At 33.8% G+C, this 19,653-nt stretch overlaps 1 protein-coding gene across 1 annotated transcript in view; it reads right to left on the bottom strand.

Annotated features, from left to right (window-relative positions):
* Positions 1-6,045: 6,045 nt before the first annotated feature.
* Positions 6,046-19,653, bottom strand: part of ABHD3 (abhydrolase domain containing 3, phospholipase) — a 35,297-nt gene continuing 21,689 nt past the window's right edge. The window contains exons 6-9 of the mRNA XM_051970354.1: positions 13,877-14,050; positions 12,647-12,695; positions 12,399-12,564; positions 6,046-6,943 (exon numbers count right to left, since the gene is read on the bottom strand). Coding sequence (XP_051826314.1) covers positions 6,765-6,943; positions 12,399-12,564; positions 12,647-12,695; positions 13,877-14,050 — 568 coding nt within the window. The 3' untranslated portion in view covers positions 6,046-6,764. The remainder of the gene's footprint in view (positions 6,944-12,398; positions 12,565-12,646; positions 12,696-13,876; positions 14,051-19,653) is intronic.

The raw sequence follows: 19,653 nt of genomic DNA, 5'->3' as shown, positions 1-19,653 counted from the left end.
AAATTCTCAGAATGTCTATTGAAAGTATTTGTTGAATGCCTACTGTGTTTTTTAATAAATCCATTAAGTTTGAATGTTATTCTGGGGATGAAATTATCTTAGCAGTAATTTTCAATTACACTCCTTCAGAAATGTTTTTCTCATTAATGGTGCATTGAGCAAAGCCATATGGGAAACCATTCTGAATTAATGAGATGAATTACCTCTCTAGTTATATTCAATAAATATCAACTTATATCTTTCTCTGTTTTCTTTATGAGAATAAGTCTTTGAAAGTCTCACCTAATTTTCAGACTTTAAAAAGTCATTTGATCATAAATTTTTGAAGTAGTTTATTTAACAGCTCTTAATTTTATTCATTTCAGAAACACAAAAGTATAAAACTAAGGGAAAATATTTTTCCTACCCTAAATATTATATATGTTGTAAAGAAATGGAATAAACTATATTAATAATGATTCCAAAATTTTGATCAGGAACACTGACCGTAGTGAATGCCTAGTAGCAAATTATTAAGCAATACAAATACAATGGAGAATTTTTTGCACAGAGTATTAGTATTAATCTCTAATTTATAGAAAGATGACACAATTCTAGAATATTCTTCTCTGAAGATATAAACTAACTGCCAAGTTTCAATTATGTTTCCAATAATAGTTTCGTACTTTGTTGAAAGAAACCTGATAGTTTAGAAAAATGACCTGATAATTTTCTTGCAAACTAGATTGTAATGCTTCAACCAAGACAGGAAAAAAACCCATTCAGGGTCCATGAATTCAGAAGGCAGCAACCTGGTTTTAGAATCAATTAGAAGAAATCCAAAATGTGGTTTATCTCTGTAGCTAATAACAAATGTATCTACATGCTCTGTGAAGCACAAAATGGGCTCAGTTTGGCCCAAAATTTTCTTGGTTAGAGCTGATAAGTACTCCAGGTATACTCAAACCTTTTTTTTTTTTTTAAAGCTTTTTGTACTCTTATAAAACAAAATTTTTTATTAAAGCTTTTTATTTTCAAAATATATAGATGGATAATTTTTTAACATTGACCCTTGCATAGCCTTGTGTTCCAAATTTTATCCTTCCCCTTACCTTCTCCCCTAGATGGCAAACAATCCAATATATTTTTATATATGTTAAAATATATGTTAAATCCAATATATGTAAACAAATTTATACAATTATCTTGCTGCATAAGAAAATCAGATAAAAAAGGAAAGAAAATGAGTAAGAAAACAAAATGCAACCGAACAACAACAAAGAGTAAGAATGTTATGTTGTGAATAAAACAAATATTAAATAATTTATTTGTCATGTCCTATATGTGTTATCTATCTATATACATACAGAAAGATTACAAACTTATCTGAGATATATACATACAAACATAGATGTATGTATAGATATTGCTCGGTTATTTCTTCATATATAGTTCAATATGTATGTATCTAGATATCAATAACTTTGGTAGCTAAAAACTCCACTAAGACTTTTAGGACATTCTGTATGTCTACCAAGTACTATGCTGGTGCTATAGTATGGTGTGAAGATGACTATGGATTCTCAAAAGCCTTGTTAGCAGGCTGCACGCTCCAGCAGGGTCTCCTATATCAGAAAGTCCAAAAAAGTATGGTCTTAGGACCCAGCCTAAAAGCCCAGTAAATAGTGAAAAGCTTGTTACCAGTAGGCTGGATGCTGGTGATGAACTCTTTGGCCACAGCAACATATGAAATAAAAATATAAAATGGCTTTTAGGCTCCCTTTTTGCTTCTTTAGTAGTAGTGAGAAAGGGTACTAGGAATTATGTTTTCAATATTCTGTAAACTTTAACTTAGCTGCTCATCTAAATGTGACATCTTGTCCATTGATCAACAAGAGGACTTAATGCTGGAGAAAATGAATCATATCAATCTAGATACTCTCACTATAAACTAAACTGGAAGACAAAAGGAAGTTGTAACCAAGTGCAAGGATGATTTAAAATTTCTCAGGAAGGTAAGATATGCTACTGAATAATGAATTACTTAATGTTGAGTCACCAAGGTTTCCAACTATTAAAAAATAAGGCAATTATCATCTTAAACGACTATTTAGTTGATACTTTTTTTTTAGTTGTGAGAGCAGTAATTCCTATAAAGGTTATTAAATTTGATTTTAAAACATTTCCTATATAGCTTCCATTACATAATCTTCAAAGCAATTTTCACATTCAAAAAGTTGAAAAGACAGCTGGAAGTAGGTCTCCTGAGGCACAAGGTTGGGGATAGAGATGAATTATACAGTTGACTAATTCACAGCTTTATAATTGTACATTGAAAAAGGATAAACTTGTCTTCCACAGAAGCTCCAATGAACACCTAACAGCAAGATATTTACTTAAAGGCAAAAACTTCAGTAAAAAAGACAAATGTAGTAATATTCTGCATAGGGTAGAAACATATCAGCATTTGTAGAGAAAAGATTCCTACCGAGTTTGTCTGTAAAATATGAAAAGTTTTAAAAGATCCAGTACCTTTAGCAAGACCTCACACTGCTTTGAAGGTGGTGGTGGTTGTTATTGTTGTTTTTAACTTCACTTCAGACCTGAGAGTTGGATGGTGTTGTCAGGAAAAAAGCCAACCCTTTTCAGCCTGCCAGAGAAGTGGTCATCCAGCCTATCCAAAGAAGCAGCCTCTTGTATGTAAGGATATCTGACTTCCCGGGTGTCCTTCCTCGGAGGGAATCAAAAGCTGCCTTTATGCAACTTCTACTGAGTGTTTCTCAGACTGCCCTCGGGACTCCCACATCCTTCAATACCTTTTCAACATAATATCCTTTTAAGTTTTTGAAGATAGATATTACTTTCCACATAAGCCTTCTCTTTTTTAGGCTACATATCCCTAATTTCATCAACCAAATTCTTATATAACATAGCTTCTGGGCTTTTCAACTTCTGCTTTTACCTGCTTCAGACATTCTCCTTATTAATGTCCTTATATACACCCCATAGTGAACACAAAATAAGGTACACTGCAGCAAGCCTATTACCTCCCATTGTGACTCTTTAAACACCTAGAATCACATTTGATTTGGCACTTGCTAACTGTTGTCATTGTGGCGGTTACAGCCCACAAAAAGCCCCAGATATTTTTCAGATGAATTGTTGTCTCACTATGAAGTGCTCATCTTACGGTGTCCTATTGCCAATTATTTCTTGTGAAACCTCAGCTTTGAGTTACTTCTACTATCTTCCTTCTCCACTCCTCACCCTGAGCAAACAAAACTGGAGGAAGTCTCACAACTATGGTGACAACTGGGCCCTCACTGCAGGAAGGTAATCTTTCTATTTCCCGCAATTAATTCCCTCCCTCTTTAAACTTCCCACACCTTCTTCTTACCCCAATTAGCAGAGGAATTGCCTCTTAACTTTATTGAGATAATTGAGAGTATCTGATGTGAACTCCCTTTTTTTCTTAGGCAATAAATATTTATTACTATTCATCAAACATTTTCTACTATTCTCTTCACCTCAAAACTCTTTGATCGCTCCCATTCTCTCATTCTTTTACTCCAGTTTCTGACAAAAAGAGGGTCTTCTCCAAGCCAAGGTCAACCCCTGTGTGTGTATTATGGCATCCCTTTTCTATCTTTTCCTACAGATTGTAACAGCAATCATCCCCCACCTTAAATCTTCAACCTTTCCCTCTCTATAGTTTTCCAACATGTCCAGGTTTTCATCCTTAAAAACCTTTCTTCTATCCTTCTCAATTCATCGTCCTATTTCTCTTTTCTCAGCAAACTCCTAGGGAAAACTACCCACAGTGTTCCCATTTCCTCTGTGCATCTGGCTTCCAAAGGTGTCCCTCAGCTGAATCTACTCTCCCCAAAGTTATCAAGTCTCTTCATTGCCAAATCTGATGGTCTTTTCTTCATCATTCTCAACCCACTTAATTACATTAGATACCTTGGATACCTCCCATTTTCAAAAATTTCCTATTTCTGTCAAAGGCACTATTTTTTTTAGTTCTCCAAGTTTGTATCCTTCACAATGTCCTTGACTCCTCATTACCAAATTTTGCCATTTCTATCTCTGCTCTCTCTTATACCAGATCCCTTTGTTTATATTATTACCACTTAGTTCTGGACTTCATTACTTCTCATTTAGCTTTTCACAATAACCTCCTAATTAGTCTTCCTGCCTCGAGCGCTTCCTCAATTCACCTACTACCAAAGTGATTTTCCTTAAGTACAAGACTTCCCCTACCACTCCTCTACTTACTAAGTTCCAGTGACTTCTTTATTACTCCCTATTTAAATTTTAGTCTTTTGCAACCTGGTTTCAACATCTTTCCAAATGTGCCCTTCAAGAAACTACTCAGACATGGAATATGTGATGGTCTCTCCTTTCAGTTTTTAGATGACAAGTGTTAATGCTATCCTATGACCATCCTATAGAAGCTGCTAAATGTTAGAACAGAGAAGCCCTCTTAGACTATCAGAGATCTTTCATTATTGTTCATCCTTCATTTTTGAATAGGACCAGTAACATCAGGAAAGCGATGTCTTGACTTGCAATTGAGGCAGAGCTGTGCAAAGTGATTAATCTCATTTTTTCCAGTCAACACAGTCCAGTGGGAAGACAAAGGTCAGGAGGACTCTTTTTAAGCTGAGTTTTTTTTTTTTCCAGTTTGTTGTCTGAGGCAATGCCCATTCAGTAATTAAAGACTAGGTAAGATTCGGCAAAAGATGGCCTAGTTTGCCTTCATAAAAAAATCAAAATAGGAGGGGAAGATCCTCAGAATTTCTGGTCAGAACAGCAACAATTGCTATTTATACTCACTGAGCCATCAAAACCCAAATAATTTGAGGTTTGGGCTGGGGCATGCTATAGACAAGTAGTTTCTTTTGAATCATAATGGATTTTATAACAAAGTCTGGTTTTCCAGAGTTATATCAAGAAATCATAAATGAAAACTACATGAGAAAGAGTTAATTGTCCCAGTTTTTTATGAAAAAAAATGTAATCCCTAAACCCCAAGATATCACAGATCAAAATTTATATTCCTCTGGACAGAGCACCCACATGTAAGGGTATGACTCCCCACACAGACAGAGGAAGAAGCAGAGGAGGAGAAGAAAATGGAGAAGAGGGAGGAGGGGGAAAATAAAGAAGGAAGAAATATCAAAGAAGTGATAGACTACAAAGTGCAAGAATTAGGTATGCATTTTCAAATGTGATTAATGTATTGATTTTTTTTAACTTTAAAAAATTGTTTTAATCACTCTAAATCCATCTCCTGACATTCTCATGACCACCTGCCTAGGTTATGAAGGGCTCTGAATGCCAAACAGAGTTTTGAACTTGATGCTGGAGATAACAGGCAGTCACTGGAGTTTATGGCAATAGTCCAAAGCACAAGATGATGAGAATCCACACCAGTGGTGATGTCAGAAGAGCAAAACTGACAGGTTTTGATAACACAGATTGTTGATTTTTGTTCTTTTTCTTCTTCCTTATCTCCCTCCTTCATTTTCTCTTCCTCTTTTCTCTCTGTCCATGTGGGGAATTATACCTTTACATATGGATGTTTGGGGATTTGGGAATTAAATTTTTTTCTATTTTTTTCATGAAAAACTGATACAATTAGCTTTTTTCTCATATAGTTTTCATTTATGATTTCTTGAGATATAACTGGAAGACCAGGATTTGCTGGGGATGTGCTAAGAGACAGTGAGGAAGCAGAATGACTCTTAGGATGCAAGCTTGAGAGACTGGAGAATGGTGTTGCCCTCTATAATAATAAGGAAGGTAGGGGGTGGGAAAGTTCTAAGGGGGGATATTAGTGATAAAGATAAAAGTCTAAAATATCTTTGCAAATGGGTGAAAAAGGAGGCAAGAAGAAGAAATATTTAAATGAGGGGCAAATTATTTTGGGAATAAGAAAACTACAAAGAAGAATACTTTGGATTTTTATAACAATTTGCCCCCAAATTAAGTCTTTATACATCACAGTTCTCACTGAACTTTTTCTTTTGTTCTTGTCAGATAATTAGGAAACTCACTTAGTAATGTTTAAAGTGGAAGAATTTATTTTAATAGATATTTGTACATACACTATTTAAAAATAATCATGTAAATAAAAATAATAATCATTATAAAACTGAAACCAGCTCTAATTTAATAACTCTCATAGGGTAAAATAACAAGTATAGAAGTCAGTCTAATACTGTTGCAATCTGTTTTTAAAGCTAGGACACAAAAGATTCAATGTACTGCATTTCATTTCTTCTTAATTCATTTTCACATTTATTATTAGACATAAGTACCCTTAGGAATGTGCCAACATGTAACATACTTCAAATAGCATTGAAAATATCTTAGTAGTTATTAAAATGTTATGAAACAAGTCATTTAAATTGGGTAACCTAAAAAAAATACTAACCTAAATTAAAACCCTGAGGAATTAAAATCTGTTTACACAATGGTTTTGGTTAAGTGCAATTTAATGAATGTAGAGTGCTACTTTATTTAAGGTCATTCTTGGTAAGGCATATTAAAAATAAGATCTACATAAATGAATCTAATATACTGTATTTCATTTCCTGCTACAAAGTAGTTTTTTCCTCAAAAAGTAGTTTTTGCACATAATTCTGGACCTCTTCATCCTCTTGCTGGCATATTTGCTTTATATACAGTAGTTAAAATTTGTGCACTAAGCTGAGCTGCCTTTGTCAGAACTTGCCACTGTGCTAAAATGGTGGTCCAGACAAGATACACCTGAAGAACTACATGCTAGAGAGTTCATGTCCATGCTCAACTATGGCTTGTACAAACTGCTTGAAGACTCGATCCATGTAAGTGGATTGTCTTGGCCATATTCCCTCCAGAAAGCCAATATGGCCTCCATACGATGTAAGGACCAGAGCAACATTTGGATTTTGTTTAGCTGTTTCTATTGGAATAGCTAAAAAGAAAGAGGAAGAGAAAAAAATTACCAACTTTTCCCAACTGGTCACATATACCTTGAATAATCTGTACCTTTATCATTTTTATTCAATACAATTATATATTACCATTAAAATATACTATTAAAACAAGTAACATACTTAATACATACTTAATAATACTTAATAATTAAAATTCATAAAGTGCTTTTCTTGCTACAATTTTAAGAGATGGACAGTATAAGTATTATTATCTGCATATAACATGAAAAAATTTAGGGAGTTCAGTGACTTGCCAATGATCACACAGCCAATAATGGCCTGAAATGGGTTCCAAACCCAGAGCTCCTGATTCCCAAATTATATCACCTCTAATTAGAGCTCAAACTGAAAAAGAAGTTGGGTAGAGTTGTCTAGGTGCTAAACAAGTGAGGAGAGGGTGACCTCAAAACAATCTGATATAGAAATTTTCTAAGGGACTTAGCTACCAGCCAGAAATAAAAAAGGCTCAGAGCTTCACCTGCAGGAGTTACAGAAAACAGTGAATTTCGCAGTGACCTACATATAATGTGAGAGCTAAGTATTTCTGCCTTGATTAAGAGACTGCTATCTATCCTAAAATTGAGGAATGGTCTGCCATCTACAAGAGAGGGGAAAAGAACTCAAGAAATGCCTCTTAATTCTCCAGTTTATCACGTAGGAGAATGAAATGCTCTTCAAACAAAATTTTTTTAAAAAGGATTTCAACATGACAACAAAGAAGACATAAGGTCGTAATGGGGAATCCTGACCTGTATAAGATGGAAGAATGGGACCTAGATGAAAAAAAGGAAGAATAAGGCAATCTCCCAATTTTTTTTTTAAAGAGTGTTCAATCAGCTTGATTGTTTCCTGGAAAAATTCTACAACTTCTTTTCCTTTTTTGACTATCATTAGACCTGGAGATCATGATAGAGTTTACCTAAATCTCAGCAAAACATTCATCAAAGTCTCATACACTATTTTTCTCCATAAAAGATTAGAGATATGATTTGGAACTAGTTTAATGAACAGAACCAAAGAGTGCTTTTCAGTGGTTTAATGTCAGCTTAAGGAATGTCTAAGGAGTTCATTTGGTCCTGTGTTGTTTAACTTTTTTTTTTTTTTCCTGAGGCAATGGGGGTTAAGTGACTTGCCCAGGGTCACACAACTAGGAAGTATTAAGTGTCTAAGGCTGGATTTGAACTCAGGTCCACCTGACTTCAGGATTGGTACTCTATTCACTGTGCCATCTAGTTGCCCCTGTTTAACATTTTAAATACATCATTTGGACTAAGGTATATATGAATTAGCTATTGAATTTATAGGTGATCTAAAGCTAGAAGAAAAAGTTAATAAACTGGATTAAAAAAATATCTTGCAAGATGTAATGTTGAACCAATCTAATAGGATAAAATTTATTAGAAATAGAGAAACAAGGCAAGATGGTAGAGTCGCTGAAATAAGTAGAGCAAGCTTTCTTCCTAAATAAAACAAAATAAAAAACTCCCACAGATTTAGAAAATGTACCAGACCAAATCTTGATTGGGATCTCAAGAAAAAAAATCACAAATGAGTCACTTTTCCCACTGAGGTCAGCAGAGAGAGACACACACAGAGATCTGTTTACAAGGTAGAAGTGATAGGGAGCACCAAGTCCCCAGATCCATACCAGGGTACCTCATGTGAGATGCAGGAAGAGGTACCAACTGGCAGCTTTGTCAAATGAGGAAGGGACCTTGGTGTAGTGGTGGAATAGAATTACGCTATTCCCATGGGCCCTAACCTATGGAATAAAGACAAAGTGAGCCCCAAAGCAAGTACTAATTGTATGGCTTGAACCTCAGGATCATAGCAGCGTCTTATTTCTAGTTTCTAGTCCAGTTTGAAGCCTGTAAAATAATGAGAATAGGAATCCCAAACTAACAGGAAACTTATCTGAACCAGCAGAGTATCTAGCTGACTGACTGGAGCTGATTTGGCATTTCTTTTCTTTTCTTTTTAGGGTATAATGTATAATCATTTTAAACATTTCCATATTAGTCATGTTGTGAAAGAAAAACCAGAACAAAAGGGAAAAATGACAAAGAAAAACAAACAAACAAAAAAGATGAAAATGGTATGCTTCAATCTACATTCAGTCCATGGTTCTTTCTCTGGATGCATCTGGCATTTTCAATCCCAAATCTATAAGAATTGTCTTGGTTCACTGTATTACTGAGAAGAGCTAAGTCTGTCATAGTTCATCATCACATAATCTTTCTGTTACTGTATACAAGGTTCTCCTGATTCTGCTCATTTTATTCAGCATGTAAGTTACTCAGTTTATGAGTAACTTTCCAGGCTTTTCTGAAACCAGTCTACTTATCATTTCTTACAGAAAATAATATTCCATTACAGTCAAAACCCAAAACTTATTCAGCCATATACTAATCAATTGCTAATTCCTTGCTACCACAAAACTAGTTGCCACCTTTTTGCACATATGGATCTTTTCCCCTTTTTGGAATACAGATCCAGTAGTGACACTGCTATGATCTAGCATTTCTAATGAAAAATCCAGAGCTATTTAGAAACTGAAGTGTTAACATAGTAATTAAAAAAGTAAACAAGCAAATATTTATAAGGAACTAAACAAAGATAAATTGATTTATATTCCAACATGAGGAGATGATACCTATGTCCCTTATATACCTTATCATTGTCAAGAATCACAAGAGGTAAAAAAATTAGAAGGCCAAAGGGTAGTTCTGTTATACTATGATTTTAAAAAACATACTAGAAAGGGAGGAGAAGAGGAATATAGTGGGAGTTTGGAAGGGAAAGAAAAGTTAGGGAAAATTCTCACATAATTGGCATGCACAAATATAAGTCTATACAAACAAGGAAGAAAGGAATAGGTGACTCTTGAATATCATTCTCAACTGAACTGGTCAAAGGAGGGAAGAATACAGAGTTGAATATGGTAATATATTTCAAAAGTGAAATAGGAAAAGTGTAAAGGGCTGAAACTCTTAAAAGGTGTGCTTGAATCAGACAACCAAGCAGTTAAGGCTAATTACCTATTGGACAGTAACTCTATTAGCATATGCTTGGAAAAATGGCCCTTCTCACTATTCCGTGCTGGCTCGATCTTTTGGTGTATATAGATAATCATAGGAGGGATTAGAGGGTGGAGTGAGACAGCTAGACTCACTTGGTCACATGACGGAGAGGAGAAAGTGTGGAGACTCTGAACTCTAGATCCTTGGCAAAAGTTCTGGCAGTTTTGTCCATCTCCTTCATTCCTCCCCTTAAAGACCAAGGACTTTTGCTTATTCTGACTCTGGCTGACCCTGAGTCCTCCAGGGAGCTAGCCCGGACTTTACAGAAAAGGAGTGAAGAGAGAAGGGGAAATTAAAGGGAGGGTAGAGTAAGGGAAGGATTAGTTCTAGGCAAAATAAATTCTAAGGGTATTCAAAAATATTTATAGCTTTTTGGGGTAGCAAAAATTGGAATCCCATCAACTGAAGGGCTGAATAAGTTATGGTATAATAATGTGATAGAAAACTGCTGTGCTATAAAAATTGGTGAAGAGGATGGTTTCAGAGAAATCTGGGGAGATTGGTGTGAACTAATACAGAAAAAAACAATTTTATTACAATATTGTAAAGATAAACTTAAAAAAAATTAGGTACTCTCAGGGACATAACGAGCAATCATGGACTAATCATGATTGTCAACTCTTCCTTTTGGAGAGCATTAATGTATTATGTGGAACACTGTACCAAGAGCACTACATATGGAGGCATTCCTGACACTGGCTGGTTATATAACCACAAACTAGTAATTTACATCCCTCAGGACCTAATAGAACTTAGAAGCAAGAAATTATATCATATTTTATAATTTTTACAATAAACTGAGGACAAAACTCTAGCAAAGTGACACTCCCTGCTCCCCTCACCAAGTTAGTAAGTTAGCTCAGCTCAGATTTGAATTCAAGAACTTAAATTCTAAACAGATTTTTTAAACCTTTTCTATTATTCTTGACACTATGACAACATTATGGTTGCCTCAGATATAAAATGGACATAATTAAGCTTAATTTGTTCTAGGACTCTCACAGTGTGGTTGTGAGCAAAAGGCTTTGAAATTTTATATAAATGTAACCTATTAGTAACTCATCTGCTGGCTTGTACTAATTTAAAGTCAATTATTCTTAGCATAAATCATATAGTCAAGGATATACATATATATGTGTGTGTGTGTGTGTGTGTGTGTGTGTGTGTGTGTGTATTAGCTGGCTACTATAATTTGATTAGCCCAGCAAAGATTATATTTTTGAGGCTAAATAGTTGCTGTGATTAATAAAATTTAATTACACACACACACACACACACACACACACACACACATACACACTCACACATAAAATCTTGACTATTTTTTAAAAATCTGACTTCATTTAAAATTCAAACTAATTAAATGCTTATAGATAGATAGATGTAGAATGACAAATTTTCCTACTGAAAGAACTAAAATTTCTTGGAATCAACAGTGTAATTCCAAATAATTATATGGAAAAATATACCTGGACAAGGGGGAAGGGGACTTTAAGAAAGATGAGCAATGTATCAACTTTTCCTTTTTAAAAAATTAACTTTTTTTTTTCAGTTGGCAAAAATTGCCTTATCTTTCTGCCCCTTTCCTTCTCCCCAAATTGGGCAAGAAATACAAAACTAACATGTAGTCAAGCAAAAAAAATTTCACATTGGCCACGTAATATGTACACATGCATATTATATATGTGTGTGCCATTCATGTTCACACATAAATGTCTCATTCTCCCCTCTGAATCTTTTATCTTGACTCAGTACATAAGTAATATGCTTTATCATTACTCTTCTAGAATTGTAGTTGATCATTACACTGATTAGTTTCTAATCCTTTCAAAGTTGCTTACCTTAATAATATTATATGGAAAAAAACTTTAGCAGAATTACTTCTTATGCTGTTTCTCATGGAAAAAAAAACTGGAATGCTTCCTTCTAATCTTATTTTTATAGTTTAAGTGCATAACCTTCTAATATTTAAAAGGTATTTAATGTTATCCTTCTTGAGATTCCTTCCTTAAGGTAAAAAACCTTACAGAAAATGCCAATGTACTGTACAAGTACAATATGGTCAGCTCAAAGAACAGTGGTGGTTTTTTTTCAAGGAAGAAATGCAATAAAAATGCAAATAGATAAAACATCAAAAACTATATATTTCCTTTGACCACTTATGCTGAACACAAGAAAAGCTTAACAAAATGATGATAACTAAAAGAAAAATTTAATAACCAACACTGATATGTTTTATTGGGTCTATCTGTTCCTATTTATCATAATGGTACTACTTATTTTTTTTAAACTAAGAATATTTTGAAGATAGTTCATTTTTATCTAGATATATTTTAAAAGAAATTAAACTTACCATGACGGGGAGAGAATACATCATCCACAGAATTTAGACAAAGCACAGGAATTCCTACTGACTTCAACCTACGATTTGGACTGGCATCAGTGTAATAATCATCAATGGAACGGTATCCAAACATAACTGAAGTGAATCGTTTATCAAACTCTCTGATGGATTTTGCCTGAAGAAACAGAAATCAAATAAATGACACCTAATTTTTAAAATCAAAACATTAAGTAAAATTGACATAAGATTTTTCATACCTTCATGACATGATCCATGTCAATTTGTTTCACAAACATATGTCGATGCCTAGAAACAAATAATGGCAAAAGAAAAAATAAAGACCATTCCCACCTTGTATCTCAACTAGAACACTATATAAACTGGCTGAGCAAGAAAATGTTATTATTTTAAACCTATAGAATATATCAAAGAATTACCAAAGATGAAAACAGAATTCAACTTTTTGCATACCTCTCACTTACTGATATAATTATGAGCTAAGAACATGTATATTATGAATCTGAAAATTGAAATAATTTAAAGAGCTAAGAATATATAATGGGCTTAAGCAGGCTGCAGAATGTTATCAATGTACATGCATGAACTGATAGAAAAGAAAAGAACAGAAGTCAGGAATAATACTACCCACACTGTTAAAAGACCAGATTCACATGAATACGATGATAGCCTCACTGGAGAATAAATACTAAAATAAATATATTCATTTTTCCTTAACCAATAAACTTTCAAATTACTTCTGGCTAGCTGTGTTATATCTTGGTTATCTATCTAATCATTAGTACTAACTACAACAAAACAAAACAAAACAAAACAAAAGCTTTTAATCCTGATTTTCAAAGGTTCACTGATATAAGAAGCTTATTCTAAAAACAATGGTCAAATTTTTAGGTGGTTATAGTTTTCAATGTTAATAATGATAATTGGCTTTATTTTGTGATTGAAATTAAAAGTCTCTGAGTCTTGTTTTCTCTATCTGCAAAATAAAGAAATTTGAACATAATGATTTCTAAGATTCTTCTAGTTCTAACATGGTGTGATTTAAAGAACAAAATTTTTATGATCCTTTAGAAAACAGATTGTGCTCATTTGGCTTAAAATATAAATCAAAATTAAACTTAGTAGAAAACATATATATGTATGTATGTATGTATTTTGAAAGAAAAAAGCATAAGATGACAAAAAAACAGGTTTTGAGTAGTATAAAAAAAATGACAAAAAAATCTTTTTTTACCATTTAATGTCTCAAAGTTTACTATGTTTAAGTGGCTTCGGTATTCTAGAGTCCAAGTTGCTATTTAAGTGCTCAAAGAGGAAAATTATCAAACCTGTATTAATACTTAACACTTAACTTACTAGCAGGAAGTGACTTTAAGACACTTATGCTGAAAATTAGAACAAGATTCTTACAATGTTATAAGAGAATCTTTTTTTTTCCCTTTTTAAAAAGGTGTGAAGAGATGACTCACTTGTTAACAGAAGACTGGAGACAGGTGGTCAAATAGTAGTTAAAAAGCAGCCAGTTAAGTGGTTTCTCCAATGACTCTGCACAAGCAAAAGTATTCCAGCCAACAGAAAACGTCGCAGCTGCCATCAAAGGAGTTTTGGTGCCAATTTTACCCAGATAATTTAAAAGAAGCATACTAAAATCAAAGAACAAATGGCACACATATTATAAATAACTCACTTAAATTAAATTTAAATTTTAGCACAAAGAACAATTTCTTGACCCTATATCACTGAAGATGTTACAGCAGTTCTAGGAAAATCTTTAGGGGTTGAGAAATCTAAAACAAAATTTTGAAATTTTCCATCTTGGAAAAGCAGAATCACCACTTAGAAAATATTATGTTTCCTTACATTCATATAATCACAATCTTGATCAGAGCAAATAGCATAATACAATAATTGCATTAAGGAGGCAGTGTCACATAGTATGCTGAGTAGCTGATCTTTGTAAACTTACCTATATTTTACATGTACTATCAGAATGATCTGTTCAATATTGAGTATACCAAGATTACACTCAATAAATATATTTTTGATATATTTATTACTTGATATTATTATTTGTTATTTGATATTAATTATTTATCAGAGATGTTGATCTGGGGAAATTAGGTGATGATGACAAAGCTAGATGACTCATTTAAATACATATGCTTATCTTGCAAAATTTGAAACAAAGATTTGATTTAGAAAAAAAAGTGCTAGAAAAAGGCTACTTACATTCATAATCTAATTGTGGAATTCATCAATAAATTCACTCACTAAAAGTACTACAGATGCATTATGACAAACACATTTTATTTCTCTGGAGCATTTCTTTTCTCTTAAAAAAATTTTTTTTTAATTTTAAAGTCTATTAACTGTCACTTCTCAGTGAGTTCCTCCCCTCCTTTGTGAGAAATGAGATGGATATTATAAAGCACTTAGCACAGTGTCTGATATGTAGTAGGTGCTATGGAAATGCTAATTCCTTTTCCTTCCCCCTAATAACAAAGAAGTATAGTTTAAAGGAAAAAATCAACATATTGCCACATCTAAAAACCTAACACTTGGTTTACACTCCTGGTTAATTGCTTCTCTTTTAAGAAGAGGGAGACATGCTTCACAACTGGTTCCCACAGATCACTGAATTGATTAGAATCTTGATTTCTTTCAGTGTTGTTTCCCCTGCATACATACTTCTTCTGGAATACATGAATAAAGAATTTGTCCTTGTTAATGTAAATATTTATATGAGTATAAGATTCTTTGTTACATCCAGTAATTAATAGGGGAGATGTGTGTGTGTGTGTGTGTGTGTGTGTGTGTGTGTACAGAGAGAGAGAAAGAGACAGAAAGAGAGAGACATAAAGAGAGCGAGAGCAAGAGAGAGACAGAGGGAAAGTGAGAGAGGGAAAAAGAGAAGGAGATAGAGAGAGAAAGAGAGAGAGTAATTGTTAAGGTTGTATTTCAAGCATAAGCTCTATTACATTGCTGCTGATTTTGTGGCTTCAGAGTATAAGAGGGGAATGTAGACAGTATGTGAGTCTCATTTTCACTGTGTAAAATTAGTGAGGGAAAACAATGCATCACACTCCACGTTGCTGGGCATCCTTCCATGAAGTCAAAAAATAGATACATTTCTCTTAACCAGAACAGAAAAGATGGAATGGCCAGTAGAACCAAGATGAAAGGTCAGGCTCCCTCCTAACCTGTGACCTATGCTGAATGAAATCTCCTGAGGAATTGGTTGAGTAAAGAATGGGGATTACATCTGCTACAATATAGACCAAGATTTATTAAGAGGCACAGTCCCAAAGGAACTGGGTCTGTTAACAGGATGGAACATCAAGATAATTCCTAATTTTCTTGGGGAGAGTGGCTGGTATGGCAGAGAGAGTAGGGAATAATGGCTGCCACTAAGATTGACTTATCTAGGAAAAGGGCTTGTGACACACATGGAGATACAAGAATGAAATGCCCTTAGTAGATAATGCCTTTCTTGGGAAACATCAACACTATGCATTTACATCAAGTCCTCATCACTCTCAGACATTCAATTCCCAAAACGTAACATATAATCACATTGATGTGATATGTAAAAAACCAAAGAAACTGGCATATGATCTTCAGCAAAAGGGCAGAAAATATTAAATTCTAAATCTTGTTTCACATTATATTTTGCTTTCCATTATTTCGTTTCCTAAATAGTCCAGATCCTGAATCAGAAGAAACGGGTAGAGAGTAGATATCATTTTATCTTCCACATTCTTTCAACACAAATGACTTAATCATAGGACAAATACAGGGAATTTTCTTTTTTTTTTTCAGCTTTAACCTGAATATTTAATTTTTAAAATTAAAGCTTTTTACTTTTCAAAACATATGCATGGATAATTTTTCAACATGAACCCTTGCAAAACCTTGAGTTCCAATTTTTCCCTCCCTTTTCCTCATCCTGTCCCCTAAATGGCAAGTAATCCAATATATGTTAAAAAATGGGGAAAAAATATACGTTAAATCTAATATGGGCAAACAATTATCATGCTGCACAAGAAAAAATCAAATAAAAAAGGAAAAAATGGGGAAGAAAATAAAATGCAAGCAAATAACATCAGAAAGAGTGAAAATGCTATGTTGTGATCCACACTCAATTCCCATAATCTTCTCTCTGGGTGTAGATGGCTCTCTTCATCACAAGATCACTGGAATTGGTCTGAATCATCTCATTGTTGAAGAGAGCTACGTCCATCAGAATTGATCGTTGTATAGTTTTATTGTTGCCATGTATAAGGATCTCCCGGTTCTGCTCATTTCACTTAGCATCAGTTCATGTAAGTCTCTCCAGGTGGAAATTTTCAATGACTCTCAAAAAAGTAATGCTTTTGTTTAACATATTTTGGATTACTTGCCATCTAGAAGAGTGGATGGGCGGAAGGGAGGGAAAAATTTGGAACACAAGATTTTGTAAGGATTAATGTTGAAAAATTACTCATTGCATATGTTTTGAAAATAAAAAGCTGTAATTTAAAAAGTGATTAATGTAATTAATCTGTAATAATTAAAAAAGTAATACTTTGATAATGATTCTTAATAGTAAGTATTGGGGGACAGGTAGTTGGTGCAGTAAATAGTGTACCAGCAATGAAATTGGGAGGACCTGAGTTCCAATCTGGCCTCAGACACTTAACATTCTCTAGTGGTGTGACCCTGGGCAAGTCATTTAACCCCAATTGCCACAGCAAAAAAAAAAAAAAAAAAGTAAGTATTGTATCATCCCAGGAATCCCCCTGGGAATGAAATCATTACCGCTGCCAAAAAAAAAAAAAAATGCTTGTACATAGTATTATTCATTATTAGGGCTGTTGCAAGGCTCTTCTTTGGGGTTGATCCTAGACAATGTCTGGTAATTCTAAGTTAGGTGAAGTTCAAGTTTTGTTCACAAAACACTAATGAAGTCCAAGATGATGTAAGACTCAATACTATAGTCAAGGAAGAAACAAATTATGTAAACTGATGTTTCTTGATTATATATATTTATTAAATATTATTTTTATTTATATATAAATTATATATTATGAAATTTTAATAGATATTTGTTATATATAATATATAAAATATGCATGCCATATAATATACATTTATTATATATTGTTTTATATATAAATTATATATTGATTATATATAATATATATTATACATACATATATAAGTATGTGTATAATCAAGAAACATCAGTTTTACATAATTTGTTGCTTCCTTGACACAGATGGAGGTAACACATTGATGTTTCATCAATTCTTTGCAGGGTGAATTTTGATAACACTGTTTTCTGGGAAAGAACTCAAAAACTCAGCTAACCTTTGCTGAAATGGTTCAGTCTAGCCCCTTTATACAGGATTGTAGATTCAGAGCTGAAAGAGAACGCCAATTCACCTAGTCTAACCCCTTTCTTTAATAGATCAAATCCCTGTGTGTGTCACAATCCCATGTGTCACACCCCACACTGGCAGTGTTCTGCTCAGGGCAAGGACGCAGGTAAATGCTTGCTGACTAATCCAGTGCGAAAGCACATGATCAGGTTTCTCAGCTCCTGCATCGATCCCACAGGTTCTGTGGTTCACACAAGGTATTGGCAATTGCAGGCTTAGGTAACAGCCCAAGCTGGGAGCAACAGCTAGTGTTTGTATTCGTCCTGGAGATGCTCAAAGAGTAGTGCTTTTGGCTGAAGCTTTCAGATGAAAAAGTGTATCCCTGTTTGGTGAACCCACATGGGAATGTGTCACAATGCTAGGCAACAAGAAAGAGCATTTTCTTCAAACCCATTACAAGACATTAATATTCAACCAGCTGCAAAGGCTAATGGTCAAGTCCTGCCTTCAGGCACTGCAGATTCATTGTGACATGAATAGGCATTTCTCTAGAGCATTTGAATGGAGAATCTAGGCCTGTTTATGTAAGGATCTGTCCTACAATAATAAGTTAGACACTTATATGATTAAAGAAACAACTTTCAGCCGCCATCCTTTCCTTTAAAGTTCACATTTTGGAGTAAAAGGGAAAAAAGCTCAAGTTAAACACTGTTGATTAAGTACAATTTAGAGACTTTGTCCAACTTTTCATCTGATTCAGCCTCTTCTTTTTGTAGGTCAGGACAGACTTTCCATGTTAATGTAAGATTTCCCCCTCCCCCTTTTTTTTCCTTTACTGAGGAAGGAAATGTTTTATTCTTTAAAATAAACAGATATTGAATTGAATTCTGAGTATTATATCTATTATAGGCTAGTTAAAGAACCTATCTACTATATAGTTGAGTGAATCTGTAATTTATAAAGATTATGCATTAGTAGATAAATACAGCATTTGGTGTTTTAAAAATAAAAACAAAGATATAGAGGGAATTGTTAAATTAAGAAAAATGTGTGTTCAGTTTCAGAAGTTCATAAAACTAGGTTCTGACCTTTGATTTTGAACCATAATCAACACTGGGAAACATTTTTAGTTTTCCTAAACTCTCTCTAAAAAAAGTTAAAAATAGATTAAATGGTGATAGCAATATTATGAAGATGTAAATACATGAAACAAGAGCACTTTTTTAGTTTTCCTTAATTCTCCCTGGGATAATGAAAACAGAGATATTAGTAATATTTTAATATAAACATAAATGCTCCCTAAATCCAAACATAACTTAAAACTCCATGCATGACAGCATATAAAAAGAAAACAGTGAAAATGCCCAAAATTTGGAGCATAGAAATCAGAGCATAAAGGCACAACACAACACAAGAATACCAATCAATGTAATGGAAAAGTCCAATTTAGGAGGATGGCATCTGAAGAAATCAGTGAGAGAATTAGAGAAGCTCTATTCTTTTCTCACTTCCATTGTGGACTTGTGGCATCTAGCTCCACAACAAACCTTAAACCCAAGAGAGTTTCCTTTTGATTTCAGAAATGTTTATCAAGAGAGGAGTACTGGGTTAGATGCTAAGACCAAAAAGGGGTAGCAGCTGAGTAACAGAAGTCAATCCCATGGGAAATGAAACAGGGATGCAAGTCGGGCCTGCGTAATCCATATGTCCATTTTACTGCAGGGACCATTGTAAATGGATTGGTTTCACAGGTCCCAGTGCACACAGAAGGCACAATGAATGTAACTGAATGAATGAAGGGATGAATTAACCAAAGGCAGTTAAGGGAAATCAAATTTTGAAAAATGCTTATGTATATATGTTATTTTGAACATGAGATATAATTC

This window comes from Antechinus flavipes, chromosome 1 (genome assembly GCF_016432865.1).
Source record: "Antechinus flavipes isolate AdamAnt ecotype Samford, QLD, Australia chromosome 1, AdamAnt_v2, whole genome shotgun sequence".
NCBI classification, from domain to species: domain Eukaryota; kingdom Metazoa; phylum Chordata; class Mammalia; order Dasyuromorphia; family Dasyuridae; genus Antechinus; species Antechinus flavipes.
Note: the sequence above shows the minus strand (reverse complement) of the source record. Positions and strands in the feature narration are given on the sequence as shown.